Source organism: Coturnix japonica, chromosome 1 (genome assembly GCF_001577835.2).
Source record: "Coturnix japonica isolate 7356 chromosome 1, Coturnix japonica 2.1, whole genome shotgun sequence".
NCBI lineage: Eukaryota > Metazoa > Chordata > Aves > Galliformes > Phasianidae > Coturnix > Coturnix japonica.
Window position 1 is genome coordinate 66,021,856 of NC_029516.1, and position 14,916 is coordinate 66,036,771.

Genomic DNA, 14,916 nt, shown 5'->3' on the forward strand with positions numbered 1-14,916 from the left:
ATAAATCTTATTTTGCCTCACTTTAACAACTAGAGCCCTACATCTGAATAGGGATAATATTTTGCAGTTCAAACTAGAAGCCATATGAAGACAAATAAGATAATACTGAAATATATCCATCATTATTTCCTATGGAGCTACTAAAAGTAAGAAAATCAAGAAGCTTTTATCAAATCACTCCTGACACAGTCCAAAGGCTGTAATCCGTTTAAGACCCTCCACTAAATTAGAACACATAGACACTATGCAGGGATGGGTAACAGAGGCAGTCAATTTCAAAGCACCAAGGGAAGCTGAGGACCATAACATATGCCTGGAACACGTACCAGGCTGATGAGAATACTCCAAAGCCTGCTGCTAGCCTGGAATGATTGCAATCCACATGGTTGTCCAGCCTGGGCAGCACAACTCTGTGGGGATATACATCCAGCTGAGAGCAGCTGGGGGATTCACCTGGACTTCTAACAGCTCCCATAGAGGCAAAAACCCACACAGCAAGCAGCACCGCCGGTCTACCTTCAAACCAACATTTTCCACACTGACACAAAGTTCACAGTCATTGAGCTACCCTCAGACAACTTTGCCAGTGATTTATCCCAGCTGGCATGCCCAGCCTCTATGGTGTTTTTCTTAATATTTCTTGAAGCATGTTTCATCAGGTTAAACAAAAACCAAACCAAAATACTCCTTAATTTTTTATTTTATTTTTAATAATTTAAGTGCTATCAGGAAGCTGCAGCAAAGCACAACCTCAGAATTTAGCAGAGAAGAGCTGAGAGGAGATCTGGATGACCAAACAGGAAAGTTGTCAGCGCTACTAAGTGCAGCACAAGAGCAAGCAGTATCTCTCAGCTGCACCACAAACATGCAACTGATGGGAAAGGGGAGGCAGCATCACTGCCCCAGAGCGATGCCATAGCTGCTCCTCTAAAAGTTTTCATTAAACAACGTATCTGCTCTCTGGTGATACTTCAGATTGTGCTTCCCAGGTTAAGCTTGGTGAATAGCAGCATTATCAGTGCATCTGTCATAATAGAAACGAGAAGAAAGTGGAAACAAAATACTTGGAGTACAAGCTTGAAGTTAAAACTTCCATCAGCCAAAAGGAATTCAAACCAAAAGTGCATTTTAAACACAGTCTTAAGACCACATCAATTGTAGTACAGACTATTAAATGGTGATTCCAGTTGAAATAGTCAGTAAGTATAATAATACAACTAATATACAACTAATATACAACTAATATACAACTAATATACAACTAATATACAACTAATATACAACTAACATATATAAAACCCACCACTAACAAGAACCCATAAACACACAAACAATAACAACAAAAACCCTAGAATTATGAACATTAACAATTTACCATATAGGTAAAGGTGAGACTCAGCTATGTTTCTGAATCACCAGAACAGCAATGCATTTCCCAAACGAACATAAAAAGAATCACTAAAACATTTACAGGTAATTTTTTCCCACTCTTCCACTGTTCTTAATTTTAATATTTCTACTCTATAATGTTTGTGTGAGACAGAGATTCTTTGATTCCTGCAGCGTTAACATTTTAAGTAACGCTAACACTACGAGCACAAGCAAAAATTCTACTCCCTGTTTGGATAGAATAATAATGAAAGGAAAAACACCTGAAATTCTCAGTCACCTTCCACATATCCTTAACTTCCTGAACTCATGCAAACACATCTGCCACATTCTAGAACTGTTTGACAATGGATAGAGTAGAATGCTTAATACTGGGCTACTTTGGAGGCATAAGCATTAAAATAATAATAAAGAAAAAGGAAAAAAATGCACTTTTACTGTAGGAATGGATCAAGTTAAAAAATAAATTAATTAAAAAAAAGCAGGAGAAAGAAGGGGAAAATAATAGTATCAGAGAATAAAAACAAATGATTTTTTGATCAAGCAAAATTATATAGTTAGTTGATTAAGATTTTTCTGTGTCAGATACGATTACTACTCAAATCCGACATCAAGAGCTCACACATGGCCCTTATAAGCAGAATTAAAACTCTAATCCCATTTCTGCCACATTTATTATATCACGAGGGAGTAGTTCTATTTAGGTAACGTGATCCTGTAACAAGATACTGAAAAAAGTCGGCATGAGTGCTGCAATTTTCCATGTCTGTTTATATTTAAAACATTTCTCTTATTGTTCTATTCATATAAATAGTGAAACTCAAAAAACATTCCATCTTCTTATGCTGACACATTTTCTCCAGCTTTTGTAACAGTTTGCAAAGGAAACATAATATTTCTAATCCATAGAACTTCTTAAGCTACACTTTGAGTGGAATGTTCTTAAAAATATACTGTAAATTAAACGCCAAAAAAACAAAGGTATTAAAGTATTCACATTGTGGTTGTAGGTCATTAGACCTAATACTGTTTCAAACCAGGTAGGCGACAGTGCCAACTGCTTTGAAATAAACAGGTCTGTAGCACGACAGTCGCCAGGATACAAAGAAAAGTCTATTTTTGTAGCCATAGTGCAGGGGGATAAAACAACAAGGGAAAAAAAAAGGAGAAACAATAAGAAGTTCAGCAGTCAGACCAAGCAGACTAAGTCCTTTTGTCCGTGCAAAGTAAATAGGGAGCCTCATCACATAGTGAACCTCTTTCCATAAGTATTCACAAACTGCGAGAGTATCTACAAAGCTTGATAAAGGCTCTCTAACTGTTGACTTGCCTGCTAAATATAAATAGGAAAAAGTTGTTTAGGGTCGATAGTCAGCATTTACTGGCTACATTAATCCACTAGAGACACAATGCAATGCTTTCTCCTGAGCCTTGGACAACTACTGCAAAAGAAAGATGCAGCTTCTTCGTTTGGGTCAATACTCTGAAGCGTTAAACTCTGAAACTGCACCAGCTGGGTGTAAGTTGGTTAAGTCAAGGTTATTAAAGGGGAATCAATTTCTTTCACCTAATAAAGAGAGGTGCCAGCACATCCCCCTGAAAGAGCCATAACTACAACTGCTCAACTCACAAGTGTAGTCACAGAAAATTCATCACTTCCACAAGCTGACAAGCCACACTGTTCAGGTTCAATGCCTCATCTCCCACGCCAGCAATGCCAGCTACCTCATATGACCACACGCAACCATTCCCAAAGTCTGTGAGGTGCCTGCATCCACTCTCCTCATATCTTTCTGAGCAGCTTACACCACTAAGCCCATCTGTGGAACATTCCTGACCAAGGTAAACCATGTTTCACTGGCAACAGTTCCTTTCAAGGTACAAATGGCCCTTCATGTGTCATCACAGGAGTGGGTGGCAGCACGGAATTTCACCAGCCACATACTTGTTATGAACTAAGCCTGTCTCAGGTGAACTTGCAGATGAGCAAGGGCTCCCCAGCAGCAGGTCAGGCACGCAGATCTGACAGAACAGCTGGCTCCTCAAGAAGTAGCAGTATGCAACAATGTCCCCAAAAAGACTGCACAGAATCATAGAATTACACAGGTTGGAAAAGGTCTCAAAGATCGTCAAGTCCAACCACAGCCTAACCATAGTACCCTAACTCTAACAACCCTCTGCTAAATCATATCCCTGTGCACCACATCCAAATGCATCTTAAACACATCCAGGGATGGTGACTCAGCCACCTCCCTGCGGAGCCTATTCCAGTGTTTAACTACCCTTCCTGTAAAGAAGTGTTTCCTAACATCCAACCTAAACTTACCTTGGCACAACTTGAGGCCATTTCCCCTCATCCTGTCGCCTGTCACCAGTGAGAAGAGACTGGCATCTCTGGTATCACTCAACAACAGCACATACCCTTCCCTGTAGTACAAGGATGTGGACGTCTTGAAGAAGCCACCAGCAAATCAACCCAAGCAGTTAGCATTTCATAGGAAATTAATGAGGTTAAATATGCTGAGGTAAAAGAATATAGTGTCTGAATCTGGAGACTGGCTGCCAGAAGAGATAAACGGTGACAGATCAGAAGCCGAGACTTGTTTCTCTGTTTTTTCTCTTACCCATTCCCTCAGAAGAAAGAATACTATTTGTGCTCCACTGGATTTTAATTAGAAAGTAAAGCCCTTTATATATGCATTGTTGCTGATATTTTGAAGCTGGCATTTTTGACACGTGACATCATCATAAAGGTAGTTACATATGTCCAAAGGAATCAGATTTCTCCAGTTCCCAAAGGCAGAGTTTAAAATGTTCCTATGCTCCAGCTCTTGAGCTATATCTCTACCCATATCTCTACTCATTCTATAACTTCCAGACAAATTCCCCCTATTATCTAGAACTCAAATGCAGATGTAACCCATTCAGAAGGGAAAAAAGGAAACCTGATTAATGCTCCTCTAACCAGTGTTTTTGAGAAACACAAGAAAGATTTGACCCAAATATCTGTAGAGAACTCCCACTGAAGGACACAAGGAGCCCATCATCTTTATACACCTATGACTAGATCCACATACCCCACTGCTTCCTCATATCTCTGGCACATCTTGCCACAAACACTTCTTCCTGTCCTAATTTTTCTGTTAAAATATATATATATATTAATAAAAAAAATAAAGTTAAGGCAGTCTAATGAGAGCAAGCTATCAGAGAGATACAACTGCAAAAACTATTAAAACAATGCTGGATGTTTTATAACACCTTAGATAACACTAATTTTAGAATGTACTATGGAGAGATGAAAGAGGAAAATGCATTGGAAATCACAGCAGACAAAGTTGTGCTGATTTCTAAGGAATCACACAATGGAAAATGTGACTAGAAAACGGTCACTTTCCAACTCTGGGGAGAAAAACACCTCCAGTCAGATTAGCAAGACTTGAACATTAAACTCTTCTTAACTATGTCCAAATTAGTCTATCTAAAACAATACAAAAAAGCAAAGCTGTTCTGCTTATCAAAAGGAAGTTATTCATAACAACAGATTCAAGCTCTCTTCTCTCTTCTCTTAGCTTTTAAAAGCCTAATACCAAAGAGACATTTTCAACTCTTCACTAACTGATTAGTTAATCAGCACAAAGGTCTGCAACATCCACTATAGTCTACACAAACATCATTGATAAGATCTCTATTCAAACAAGAGCTTTATGCACTTTCTGCACAATCAGGGCTTTAAAAAACAACAAACAACAAACAAACAGCAATTGCGTGATGACTAGAGCTATTTCTGGGACAAAAGCAAGCCAAGAATACTTGGGAAGGTAGAACTACCTCTTTAACACTTTTTAATAAGTTGAAACCTGTTTCACACTTATCTGTAGTTCCCTGACAGATGTGATGCCACTGCTACTGCCTCTTTGCAATTGCCAGTTACCTAACAAGAGCTTGACTGGTTTCACAGCTGCCATGAAGAACACACAGAGTGACCAGAGGAAAGGTCTTACTGACTTGTCTGTCCAGATCCTAGAGGAGCAGCCTCAGGAAACACTGCTAAAGTTCAGAGTCCCCCAGATCAAACCAAAGACCAAGAGAGGAGCACAAAGGCCGGGCGGGTGAGACTGGGCAGATTCCAGGAAAGCAATCCCTTTCTCCTATCGTACAGCACAAGGGAGAAACAAATCAAAGAAACACATTCACACAAACCTCCACAGCCAGCTGTTGTGACATCAGCTCATCTCATACTAATCTAAATAGCTGCCTTTGAATAGTCAGTATGGTCTGCTTATCACAGTTCTCAGATTACTCGACAGAAAGGTGCCTTGGGGTGTGCTTCCAGTTCTGGATCAGAAAGGTCCAGTACTTCTCCAAGTCCTTACTAGTTCATAAGGTACCACACTTCCAGGCTACCAGTTTTACCCCCTTCCAGACTGATAAGCCAGTTTTCTTGCACTAATAATCACAGTTCAGTTGTAAGCCTCTGTCCATTTGTGTTGTGTTTGTTTTTGTTGTTGTTAAGTAAGAGCAGGGAGGCGAGCTCTCTAAACAGAGGATGCTGTAATTCACAAACATATTTTCCAGGTTTCAGCCTCCAATGCTGAGTTTAAACTCCAATGCTGAGTTAGTTGACTTAGCAGCCTTCACAGCACCAAATTCACAAACCAAGTAGCGAACGTCATCACTTCAGCTCTACTTTCATGTATAAACTTATTCATACTTATTCTGGCACTGCCTCTGCCTCATTAAGGAACAGCTGACACTTCGTATGAACTCAACACATCTTATTCAAACCAATTCTGCCTGCGAAGACGTTGTTTATTAAAAAGGATGTATGCATTCATATTTTATTCTTGTTTCTTCAGAGTTCAGCTGTTCCTGCTGCTTATATCATCCTTAAGTAACAATTAAGGAAATTACTATCACGTCACAAACATAAGACTATGAATTTAGGTGGAAGATCCAACAGAAGGAACACACAGAAACAGAAGAAAGGGGACTATTGCTCGGATACAAACATCTTGGCAATAGATAAAGACGACAGATGTGAAGAAATGACAGTCCAGATAGTTCACAAACTGAATGTTTCTTCAAAGTTTATTTAAGCATCACTGGATACGCTAAAAAGAGCAGCAGGACACGTCACTGTTCTGAAATTCATTTGAAGAAGTGGCTGTCGCAGCTCTGATATCATGCAATGGTGCTGCCATTTGAATTAAACTGCAATTGAGAAGCAAATGAGTGGTTTATTAAGAACAGGTATGGTCGTTACATAATAAAACTAACCAGGAAACTATTCCTCTCCCTGCTCTGGATCCAACCTTACTTTTGAAAACTGAAGTTTCCCCGCTCCAATTGGAAGCGAACTGTTACAGTGTATTTAAATAAGTATACTTGTATCCTTACAAACAGGATACAATATGGCAAACAGATGCATAGGAAAAAAAAAAAAAAAGAAGGGAAGGGAGTATGGAAGAGTGGAAAATTTTTTGTTTTGTGGAGTATCGAACAACCGGCTACTGAGCAGTTCCTTCAGCTCAAAACACCTCTATTGATCTTTCGTGGATAAATGTTGAGAACGGAGTAATTTTCTATATCAAACACGGTTGATGAACTATCAGTTATTAACCACTTGCATCCTCTAGCGCAGAATAAGATGAGAAAATTGCAAGATGATGGATGCAAACATCGCAGGTGATTTCTTCCCAACAGTAAACAGACTGAAACCGACGCAGGAGTTAAGTTCACAATACCCAGAGAAACCCGGTTTTAACGCCGAGACAGAAATCCTCCTCCTGAAGCAGGAATCGCAGAGGGGGGCAGCGGAACCCAGGCGCCCCGGGGGACCGGCAACAGCCCCTTGCCGGGCACCGGGGACCGATAAGGAGCCGCCCGGCAGCGGGGAACCCACTTCTAGGGGAAGCCCCGAACCGCCGGGGCAAAGGAGGAAAGGGGAAAAGAAGGGAAAACGAACAGCTCTGGCGAGGACACGAAGAGCGGCGGGGCGACCCGAGACACTCGCGCCCGAGCCGCGTTGCCGCCGGCAGGGCCGGGACCGCGGAGGGAGCCGGGGCCGTTCGGTGCCTTTTTACTCTCTTTTTATTAAAAAGCCAAACTTGAAGGCGGCAACAATGGGCCGGCCCCGCCGGCAAGCAGGCCGCTCCCCTCCCGCCCGGGCAAACATGGCCCCTCGCAACACGGCCGTCAACTTTTCCCCACCGCCTCCTCCTCCTTCTCCTCCTCCTCCCGCCCCCCGCTCACCTCGCATCAGGGAACAAAAACTGCAGGCGAGCAGGCTCCGCAGGACGGCCCCCATCTTCCCTCGCTCCGCGCTCTCACCGGCGGGGCGGCGGCGAGGAGCAGTCCCTCCGCTGCCACTTCATGCTGCCCGGCGGGCGGGGAGGCGGGGAGGAGGGCCGGGCAGCGGCGAAGGGCGGCCGCCGAGCCCCCCTAGCAGGCCGCTGGCCCCACCGCGCCGCAGCGGCACCGAGCGCTCCCCTGCATGCCGGCCTCCGCGCCGCCGCCGTGGCCGCTCGCCATCCACTCTCCGCTCTCTCGCTCGCCCGGCCTCCGCCTCCGCCGGGCGCGCACAGGCGCAGGGATACAGCCCTCCTCCTCCTCCTCCTCCTCCTCCTCTCCTCCTCCTCCCCCGGCCCGGCCCGGCCTGGCCCCCGCCCCGCACTGCGCCGCGCCCGCCCGTCTCCGCGCTCCCGCCGCACCGCCCGCCTTCTCGGGCGGGGAGCGAGCGGGCGGGCAGGAGGCGGCGCGCACGCAACGACGGCGGGGAAGCGCCCGGCGGCACGGCGGGCAGCTCTGCCTCGGGCGGGGCGTGGGGCGAGGGCGGGCGGGCGCGGCCCACGGGCGGCCGTGGGCAGGGCCAGGGGTCGGACGGGGGGAGCCGGCCCGACGCCGCCGTCGCATTCCAGCGGGACTATTTCCGCGGTGTTTCGCACGCACACGCCTCCGCCGCCTTTTTGGGTGCGATGCGGCCGTCGGAGCAACACCGGCCCGGGAGGGACGGGACTACTTTCAGTCACACAGCGGCGGCGGCCGCACAAAGGCGGCTGATCCCCTCCGCCCGCAGGTGAGGGCTGCTCGGCCGCTGTGGTGGTTCCCGAGTGAAGGGCGGGCTGCGGTGCCACAGCCTTTCCTCGAGCATCTCTGTGGTGCTGCCCCGTGGGCGAAGATACTTCGGTATTTGTGCTACATCTCACGGGACGTCCCTCCTCTCCTCCGTTCCGTGGGATGAAGCTACGAGGCAGAACGACTTGAAGCACGATTTGAGATCCTCGCGTTCAGAAGTCCGTATTATTTTTCAGGGTTGTTAGGAACTTATGGAAACATTTAACTTTTAATTTCGTATCTGTTGAACATATATTTTCATAGCTTTTCTTGTGATTACAGTAGGAGATAACATCTGGGCCAGATTAAAGGCCCAGGCATTGCAAACCGGCTCTGACATCAGACTCTGGCAGTCATGTGATGATATCAGACTTAGAGATTCTACTGGGGAAAAACTGCAAGTTAAAACTTTTTAGAGAAAGAAGTATAAGTCTTTATCAGTGACACTGATGATGGAATTGAGTGCACACTCAGCAAGTTTGCTGATGACACCAAGCTGAGTGGTGTGGTCGATACGGTGGAAGGAAGCGATGCCGTTGAGAGGGACCTCGACAGGCTGGAAAGCTGGGCTCGGGTGAACCTAATGAGGTTCAACACGGCAAAGAGCAAGGTTTTGCACTTGGGCTGGAAGAACCCCAGGCACCTGTACAGGCTGGGAGGAGTGATCTTTGAGAGCAGCTCGGCAGAGAAGGACCTGGGGGTCCTGATGGATGAGAAACTGAACATGAGCCAGCAGTGCGCTCTTGCAGCTCGGAAAGCAAATGGGATCCTGGGCTCCATCAGGAGAGGGGTGGCCATCAGCGATAGGGAGGTGATTGTCCCTCTTTACTCTGCTCTTGTGAGGCCCCATCTGGAGTACTGTGTCCAGGTGTGGAGCCCTCAGTACAAGAAAGATGTGGAGCTGTTGGACAGGGTCCAGAGGAGGGTGGCAAAAGAGGACTGGAGCACCTCCCCTATGAGGACAGGCTGAGGGAGCTGGGCTTGTACAGCCTGGAGAAAAGAAGGCTGTGGGGTTGACCTCATTGCAGCCTTTCAATACCTGAAGGGAACCAATATCCAGGAGGGGAGTAAACTCTTCGAAAGGGCTGATAATAGCAGGACACGGGGAAATGGATTTAAGTTAAAAGAGGAAAGATTTAGGTTGGATGTTAGGGGGAAGTTCTTCACTAGGAGAGTGGTTAGGCCCTGGAACAGGCTGCCCAGGGAGGTTGTGGATGCCCCGTCCTTGGAGGTGTTCAAGACCAGGTTGGACGGGGCCCTGGGCAACCTGATCTAGTAAATGTGTATGTTTGGTGGCCCTGCCAGGCAGGGGGGTTGGAGCTTCATGATCCTTGAGGTCCCTTCCAACCTGGGTCATTCTGTGTTTAATTCTGTGTGTATACATCCAACTTGGAAAGTTGTTTAACAAAGGGGGGGCGGGGGGGAAGTCTTGAAAATGTAAACAACAGCAATAGCTGCCTGAAGGCAGGTCTGCGTTTAAATATGTCTTTGACTCCACCAGGTGGAATAACCTCCTCTGTTGCTGCAGTGTCAGCCAGGAGGATAGAAGACTCAAGCAAGAACCATGACAGTGGAGGAGAAGGGCTTCCTGTGAATAGATGTACCTGAGAGTGGATGAATCTTAGCGTACCCTTGTTGTCATAACTGGATTTTGTGGGAGCAGACAGAAGCAGCACAGCATTCTATTAATTTTCACTGAGCAGCTGAAATCAAAGGAAACAGCAATTCACAGCGTTGCATAATCAGTGATTAACCTTTTGTGAAGTATTGCAAGTCCGTTGTGAATTCTTCATACCTTAATAACACAATGGACAGCTGAGAGAAAAGTCAAGCCTGAACCCTCAAATGACACATTTCTCTATGAGCTGTTCCCTCTTGCAGGTTGTATTCCTTTTTCTTTTGCTGGAAACACAACGGTGTTTTGGTTATCTCCCTTGGGAGCCGGATCCCCTGCCTGTTGGCTCTCCCATCTTCCCCACCATCCCATCTGACTGGCTTTATTTTTAGCTTACAAACATTACATGCTGTCACCCATCATGAATTTGACCATTTCTCTATATTTCAAAGACCTTTCCTTTCCTGATAGGATTTCTTCTAAGTCACTGACCGATTAGTGGCTTGACTTATGTATCCCCTTTTCTCCATATGCCTCATAGAGACAGTCCTCTCTCTAATCAAGCCTAGGTAGCATCTTTAAAAACTATTTTCTATTAAATGCTTAAGATTCAAGGCCAAACCCATGTTGTATCTGTTTCTCAGCTTTAATTCTATTTTGTACACACAGGAGGAACTCGGCTGTAAAGGTTTTTACAAATTAAACCAGATTACCTCACACAGAAAAGATTCTGACAGCCAGGTTCCTCTGAAATACTTACATTCTTTTATTTGATCTTAAAGTTAAGATGAAGGAAATAGGAGAATGTTTCTTCTATTACAGTAGGAAGCTCCTCTTGTTGGCTATAATTATTTTTATTAATCTTATGAACGGAAGTGTTCACTTGCTCATTCAAATCCAGTCAGACTGACTGTCAAGAAATCTGTACAGTGTTATTCCTACCGCTAGATTCGGATGGTGATTCAATGATACAAGAACTTTCACAAGAATTTTGTTATACTCGGGTTAGTTCCCTAGTTTGATTCATAATACAGCTTCACAAGCATTTCTGTCAGCACAGAGCACAGCCAGGAGTGGAAGCTGGAGCTCCTGAAACCAGTAGTAACTCAAGTCTCTGCACCTTTGAACAGTGCCCTGGGTTGCAGTGAAGTCGGTGGGATCCACTGTGGAATGGGGACTGAAGTCCCTAATGAACAAAAGTTGTTAGCAGAAGATGGTTGCATGGCAAATGAATTTGTGGCTGCCCACATCACAGAAACCACTATCATAATTAGTTCCCTTGCTGAATGTCTCAACAAGAGTTAATGGGCATGGCATGGTGAAATCCTGGTCCCTCTGAAGTCAATGGCAAAACTCTCACCAACTTCAAAAGGGTCAAGTTTCATACTGAAACTCTAGCTCAAGTCCTCTCTTGCATCCATAAGGAAAGACAGAAGCAAAGTAGCATAGAAATTGGGATGTGAAATAGTGATGACTTCATCAGTGATGTCAGTTACAACAATTTCACAGGTAAAATAGGACACCGTGACTCCAATCGAGTCCCTTTCTTTTTCTTTTTTTACTCATATTTGGAGTTGCTTCTTTTCCTTGCTCTTCGGTGCTACCTTATTTGTTTCTCCACATTAAGTGTAATACCTGTTCTTTTTTTACCATCTCCTCTTTCAGAAGATGCTGCCTGGTGTCCAAGATGGGAACTGCATTTCTTTGTGGCTGCAAAAAATCCTTACAACAAAAAACTTCACAGAGAAGGTCCTCGAGTTCAGCAGAGTGTAGGGGTAAGCTAGTCCAACAGGATTCCAGCGACAACCTGAAGGGGAAATATAAAAGAGATGACCCTATAGGCTTCGGCTTTTTCTTTATACCTTTCGAGGAGAGTTTGGACGCCTGCTGATGGTCTAGCCAAGATCAGGCTGTTTATCTGCTGCTTCTTTTCTGCTCTTCCATCTCCCAGGGAGTTGAAAACAACACTGCCTCAGGATATACTTCTTCAGCTGTAGTACTTTCAACATGAACCATATAGGATTCTGATTTTAATTTGGCACTGCCCACCAGGCCATAGGGCAAGCCCAATGCTTTCCTTATGAAAGCCACGTAGCCACGGCTATATTTCAAAGCTAAATTATGAAGTCATTTTAGAAAGTTAGAGTTCTAAAATTTGTGAAGAACTGTAATGCTGGGTTGATACAGCTAAAATACCCTTTCAAAAGAGATCGCATTGCAGACTGACAGATACCAAAACACTATTTTAGTTCAGTTTGCAAGGATTTTCAAAACCAGACAGCATCTGGGCTCTATTAACAACAACACGCATGCATTTTAAACAACAACAATTGAAGAAGAATTCATTTTCAGAACACTTTCGTGGGACTCAGTATTTTGCCATACATATCCATAGGACTTGAAAGTTATGCTTTGCACTGTAGCCTTTCAAGTTTGAAAATTAGTTCCTGGTAAAGGGTTGGACATTTGTACACACTATTACAGTCATAGGGATAAATTACTGGAACGCATGCCTTATTATGGTCAAGAAAGGTAAGTTTCAGTGATAAGCCATCGTTCGTACAACACTTCATTCTTTATGCAATATAGACATTGTGACGCACCATCTGTGCACAGGAAAGAGCTCTTTTGAAATTTGAAGTAGCTTCCTCTGAGCTAAAGCACAGTAATAACGATGCATGTGGGAAAGCTGCAGTTCATAATAACAAAAGAGAATCACCCTTCTTCAGTTCAAAATCTGTGGAGAAGATTTATGATTATGTTTATCTACATCCCTATCTTTATAGATTTATATTTATTTAGTCTGCAATTCAGCCAAGACTCCTGGCACAATGAGAAAATGGCTATGTATCTCCTTAACTGTGATACCACTTCAGGGGGGTTGTTTATATGAGCTGTTGAAGAAGCCCTCAAACTATTTCAGGAAAGCAGGACGAGTTACTTGCACACTTCCTTGGAGGTGTTCAACACGCTTGTTGTTCAGCACACACACTTGGAGGTTTTCAAGACCAGGTTGGATGGGGCCATGGGCAACCTGATCTAGTAAATGTGTATGTTTGGTGGCCCTGCCAGGCAGGGGGGTTGGAACTACATGATCCTTGAGGTCCCTTCCAACCTGGGTCATTCTGTGATCTGTGATTCCTTAGAGCAGAAAAGAGTGCCCTCTGATGGCTAACCTTTTGGGTTTAATATCTACAATGTTAATGCCAACCTCAACTTAGGAAATTCATAAAGCAAAATCACAACAATGCAAGATGCCAGAGCAGTTCGTTATCTCAAGAAAAAGAAATTATCTTGATTTATTTATGACAGTAATTAAAAATAGGGGTGGAGGTATAGTCTTAGTTTTTTCATTAAATTAATATTGGTCAGTTTTTCTAGTAGCAAAATTAATGCATTTGACAGTACAGAACTGTTACCTGCATGCATTCTCTGATCTAAGTTTTGTTTTACTGTGATAAGCTTGCTTTAAGGCTTGGGAAAGTGGCATGTAGAACGTATACAAGTCCCTAAGCCTTCAGTTTATTTCAGAACAATAAAAACGTGAATGCCCGAGGGTGTGACACCACTCTTCAATGAGTAAACTTGCCTTTTTTTTTTCCTTCTTTTCTTTGGATCTTCAATTCAACTATTAGCAATGCTGATAATAGTTTTTATTAGTCCTCGCTCACTTTTCAAAGCATGAAATCCAAGGATAACTGTCAGCAGCTGATTCTACAGTCTACCCATTTTAAACATGCCTTTCCCAGTAATTTCAAGATAGCTAGAGAATTTCTGGCTTATTAGACTCATATTGATCTATAAATCAGAGATATAGGATTCAGGGGGAATGGCTGAAGTGAAAGCCAAATTCCAAATTCTCTCATTTACCCCACTGTCAACTGGCAGCAATGCTAAGTACTGTAAACACCAATCTCTTCACAAGATATTTGAAATACAGGCCCAGAACAGCAGAAAGCCCTGCACACATTGGCATTCGCTAAATACATCATATTGATTTCATTACCTGTTAGCAGAGGAATGAGTGTGGGTCCTCAAAACCACTATGGTTCAATACAGAAAGATTTTGGTGTGTTAAGGCCTGTAGATCAATCTTCATATGATGACGAGTTAGAAGAGGCAATTATATACGGCTAAAGTCTCATTTGCTGCTTTTCCATAGTTCTTCAAATAACTTCCTTACAGCATGGACTTGGATAAAGATTCTTTGTAAGCTGACAACTGAATGTAGATAAGTGACAAAGGAAAGCACACAGAAAGATATGAGCCTCAAATATACTTATTAAAACAGTTGCGCCTGCTATAAAGATATTACTAAAGAATCACCATACTCAGTTATGAATTTAATTGATTCTGTTTTCTTATTAAATAAATAAATAAATGAAGCTATCCACAATTTCTTTTCCTTTCCTATTCCCTAACCTCTCCAGCCAACCCCACGGTGACAGTATTTGGTCGTGTGGATCTTTGAATAAAAGACAGCAAATTGTGTTTGCATAGGCCTGACACATAAAGCTCCTTCCAATGCCTTTTTCAGTGTCAGAGCTTTACAGTTAATGCAACTTGTACTAATTTTTCCTTACTACAATTGTGAAAAATCTAATACCTTTAGAATGATATTAAAAGGGCTTACACAGAAGAAAATCCCCATTTAATCTTGGCATATTAAGAAATCTTTTCTTTGAACGTTACATATAAAATGCTATTTTTCCCCAAAAACACTTTTAAAAAAAAAAATTTAAATATGAAAAGCTTGAGGAGTTGTAAGAACCAACAGTTTAGAGCAATATCTACAC

The 14,916-nt window shown here is 43.5% G+C and overlaps 1 protein-coding gene and 1 long non-coding RNA gene across 2 annotated transcripts in view; one reads left to right on the forward strand and one right to left on the reverse strand.

The window, feature by feature from the left end:
* LRP6 (LDL receptor related protein 6) overlaps positions 1-7,981 on the reverse strand; it is a 123,098-nt gene extending 115,117 nt beyond the window's left edge. Inside the window, exon 1 of the mRNA XM_015870801.2 lies at positions 7,645-7,981. Within this exon, the coding sequence (XP_015726287.1) occupies positions 7,645-7,699 (55 nt within the window). The 5' untranslated portion in view covers positions 7,700-7,981. The remainder of the gene's footprint in view (positions 1-7,644) is intronic.
* Positions 7,982-9,942: 1,961 nt separating this feature from the next.
* LOC116653840 lies at positions 9,943-14,509 on the forward strand. The gene is made up of 2 exons (XR_004308362.1): positions 9,943-11,629; positions 11,786-14,509. It is a non-coding gene; the product is annotated as an uncharacterized LOC116653840 (long non-coding RNA).
* The last annotated feature ends 407 nt before the right edge of the window (positions 14,510-14,916 follow it).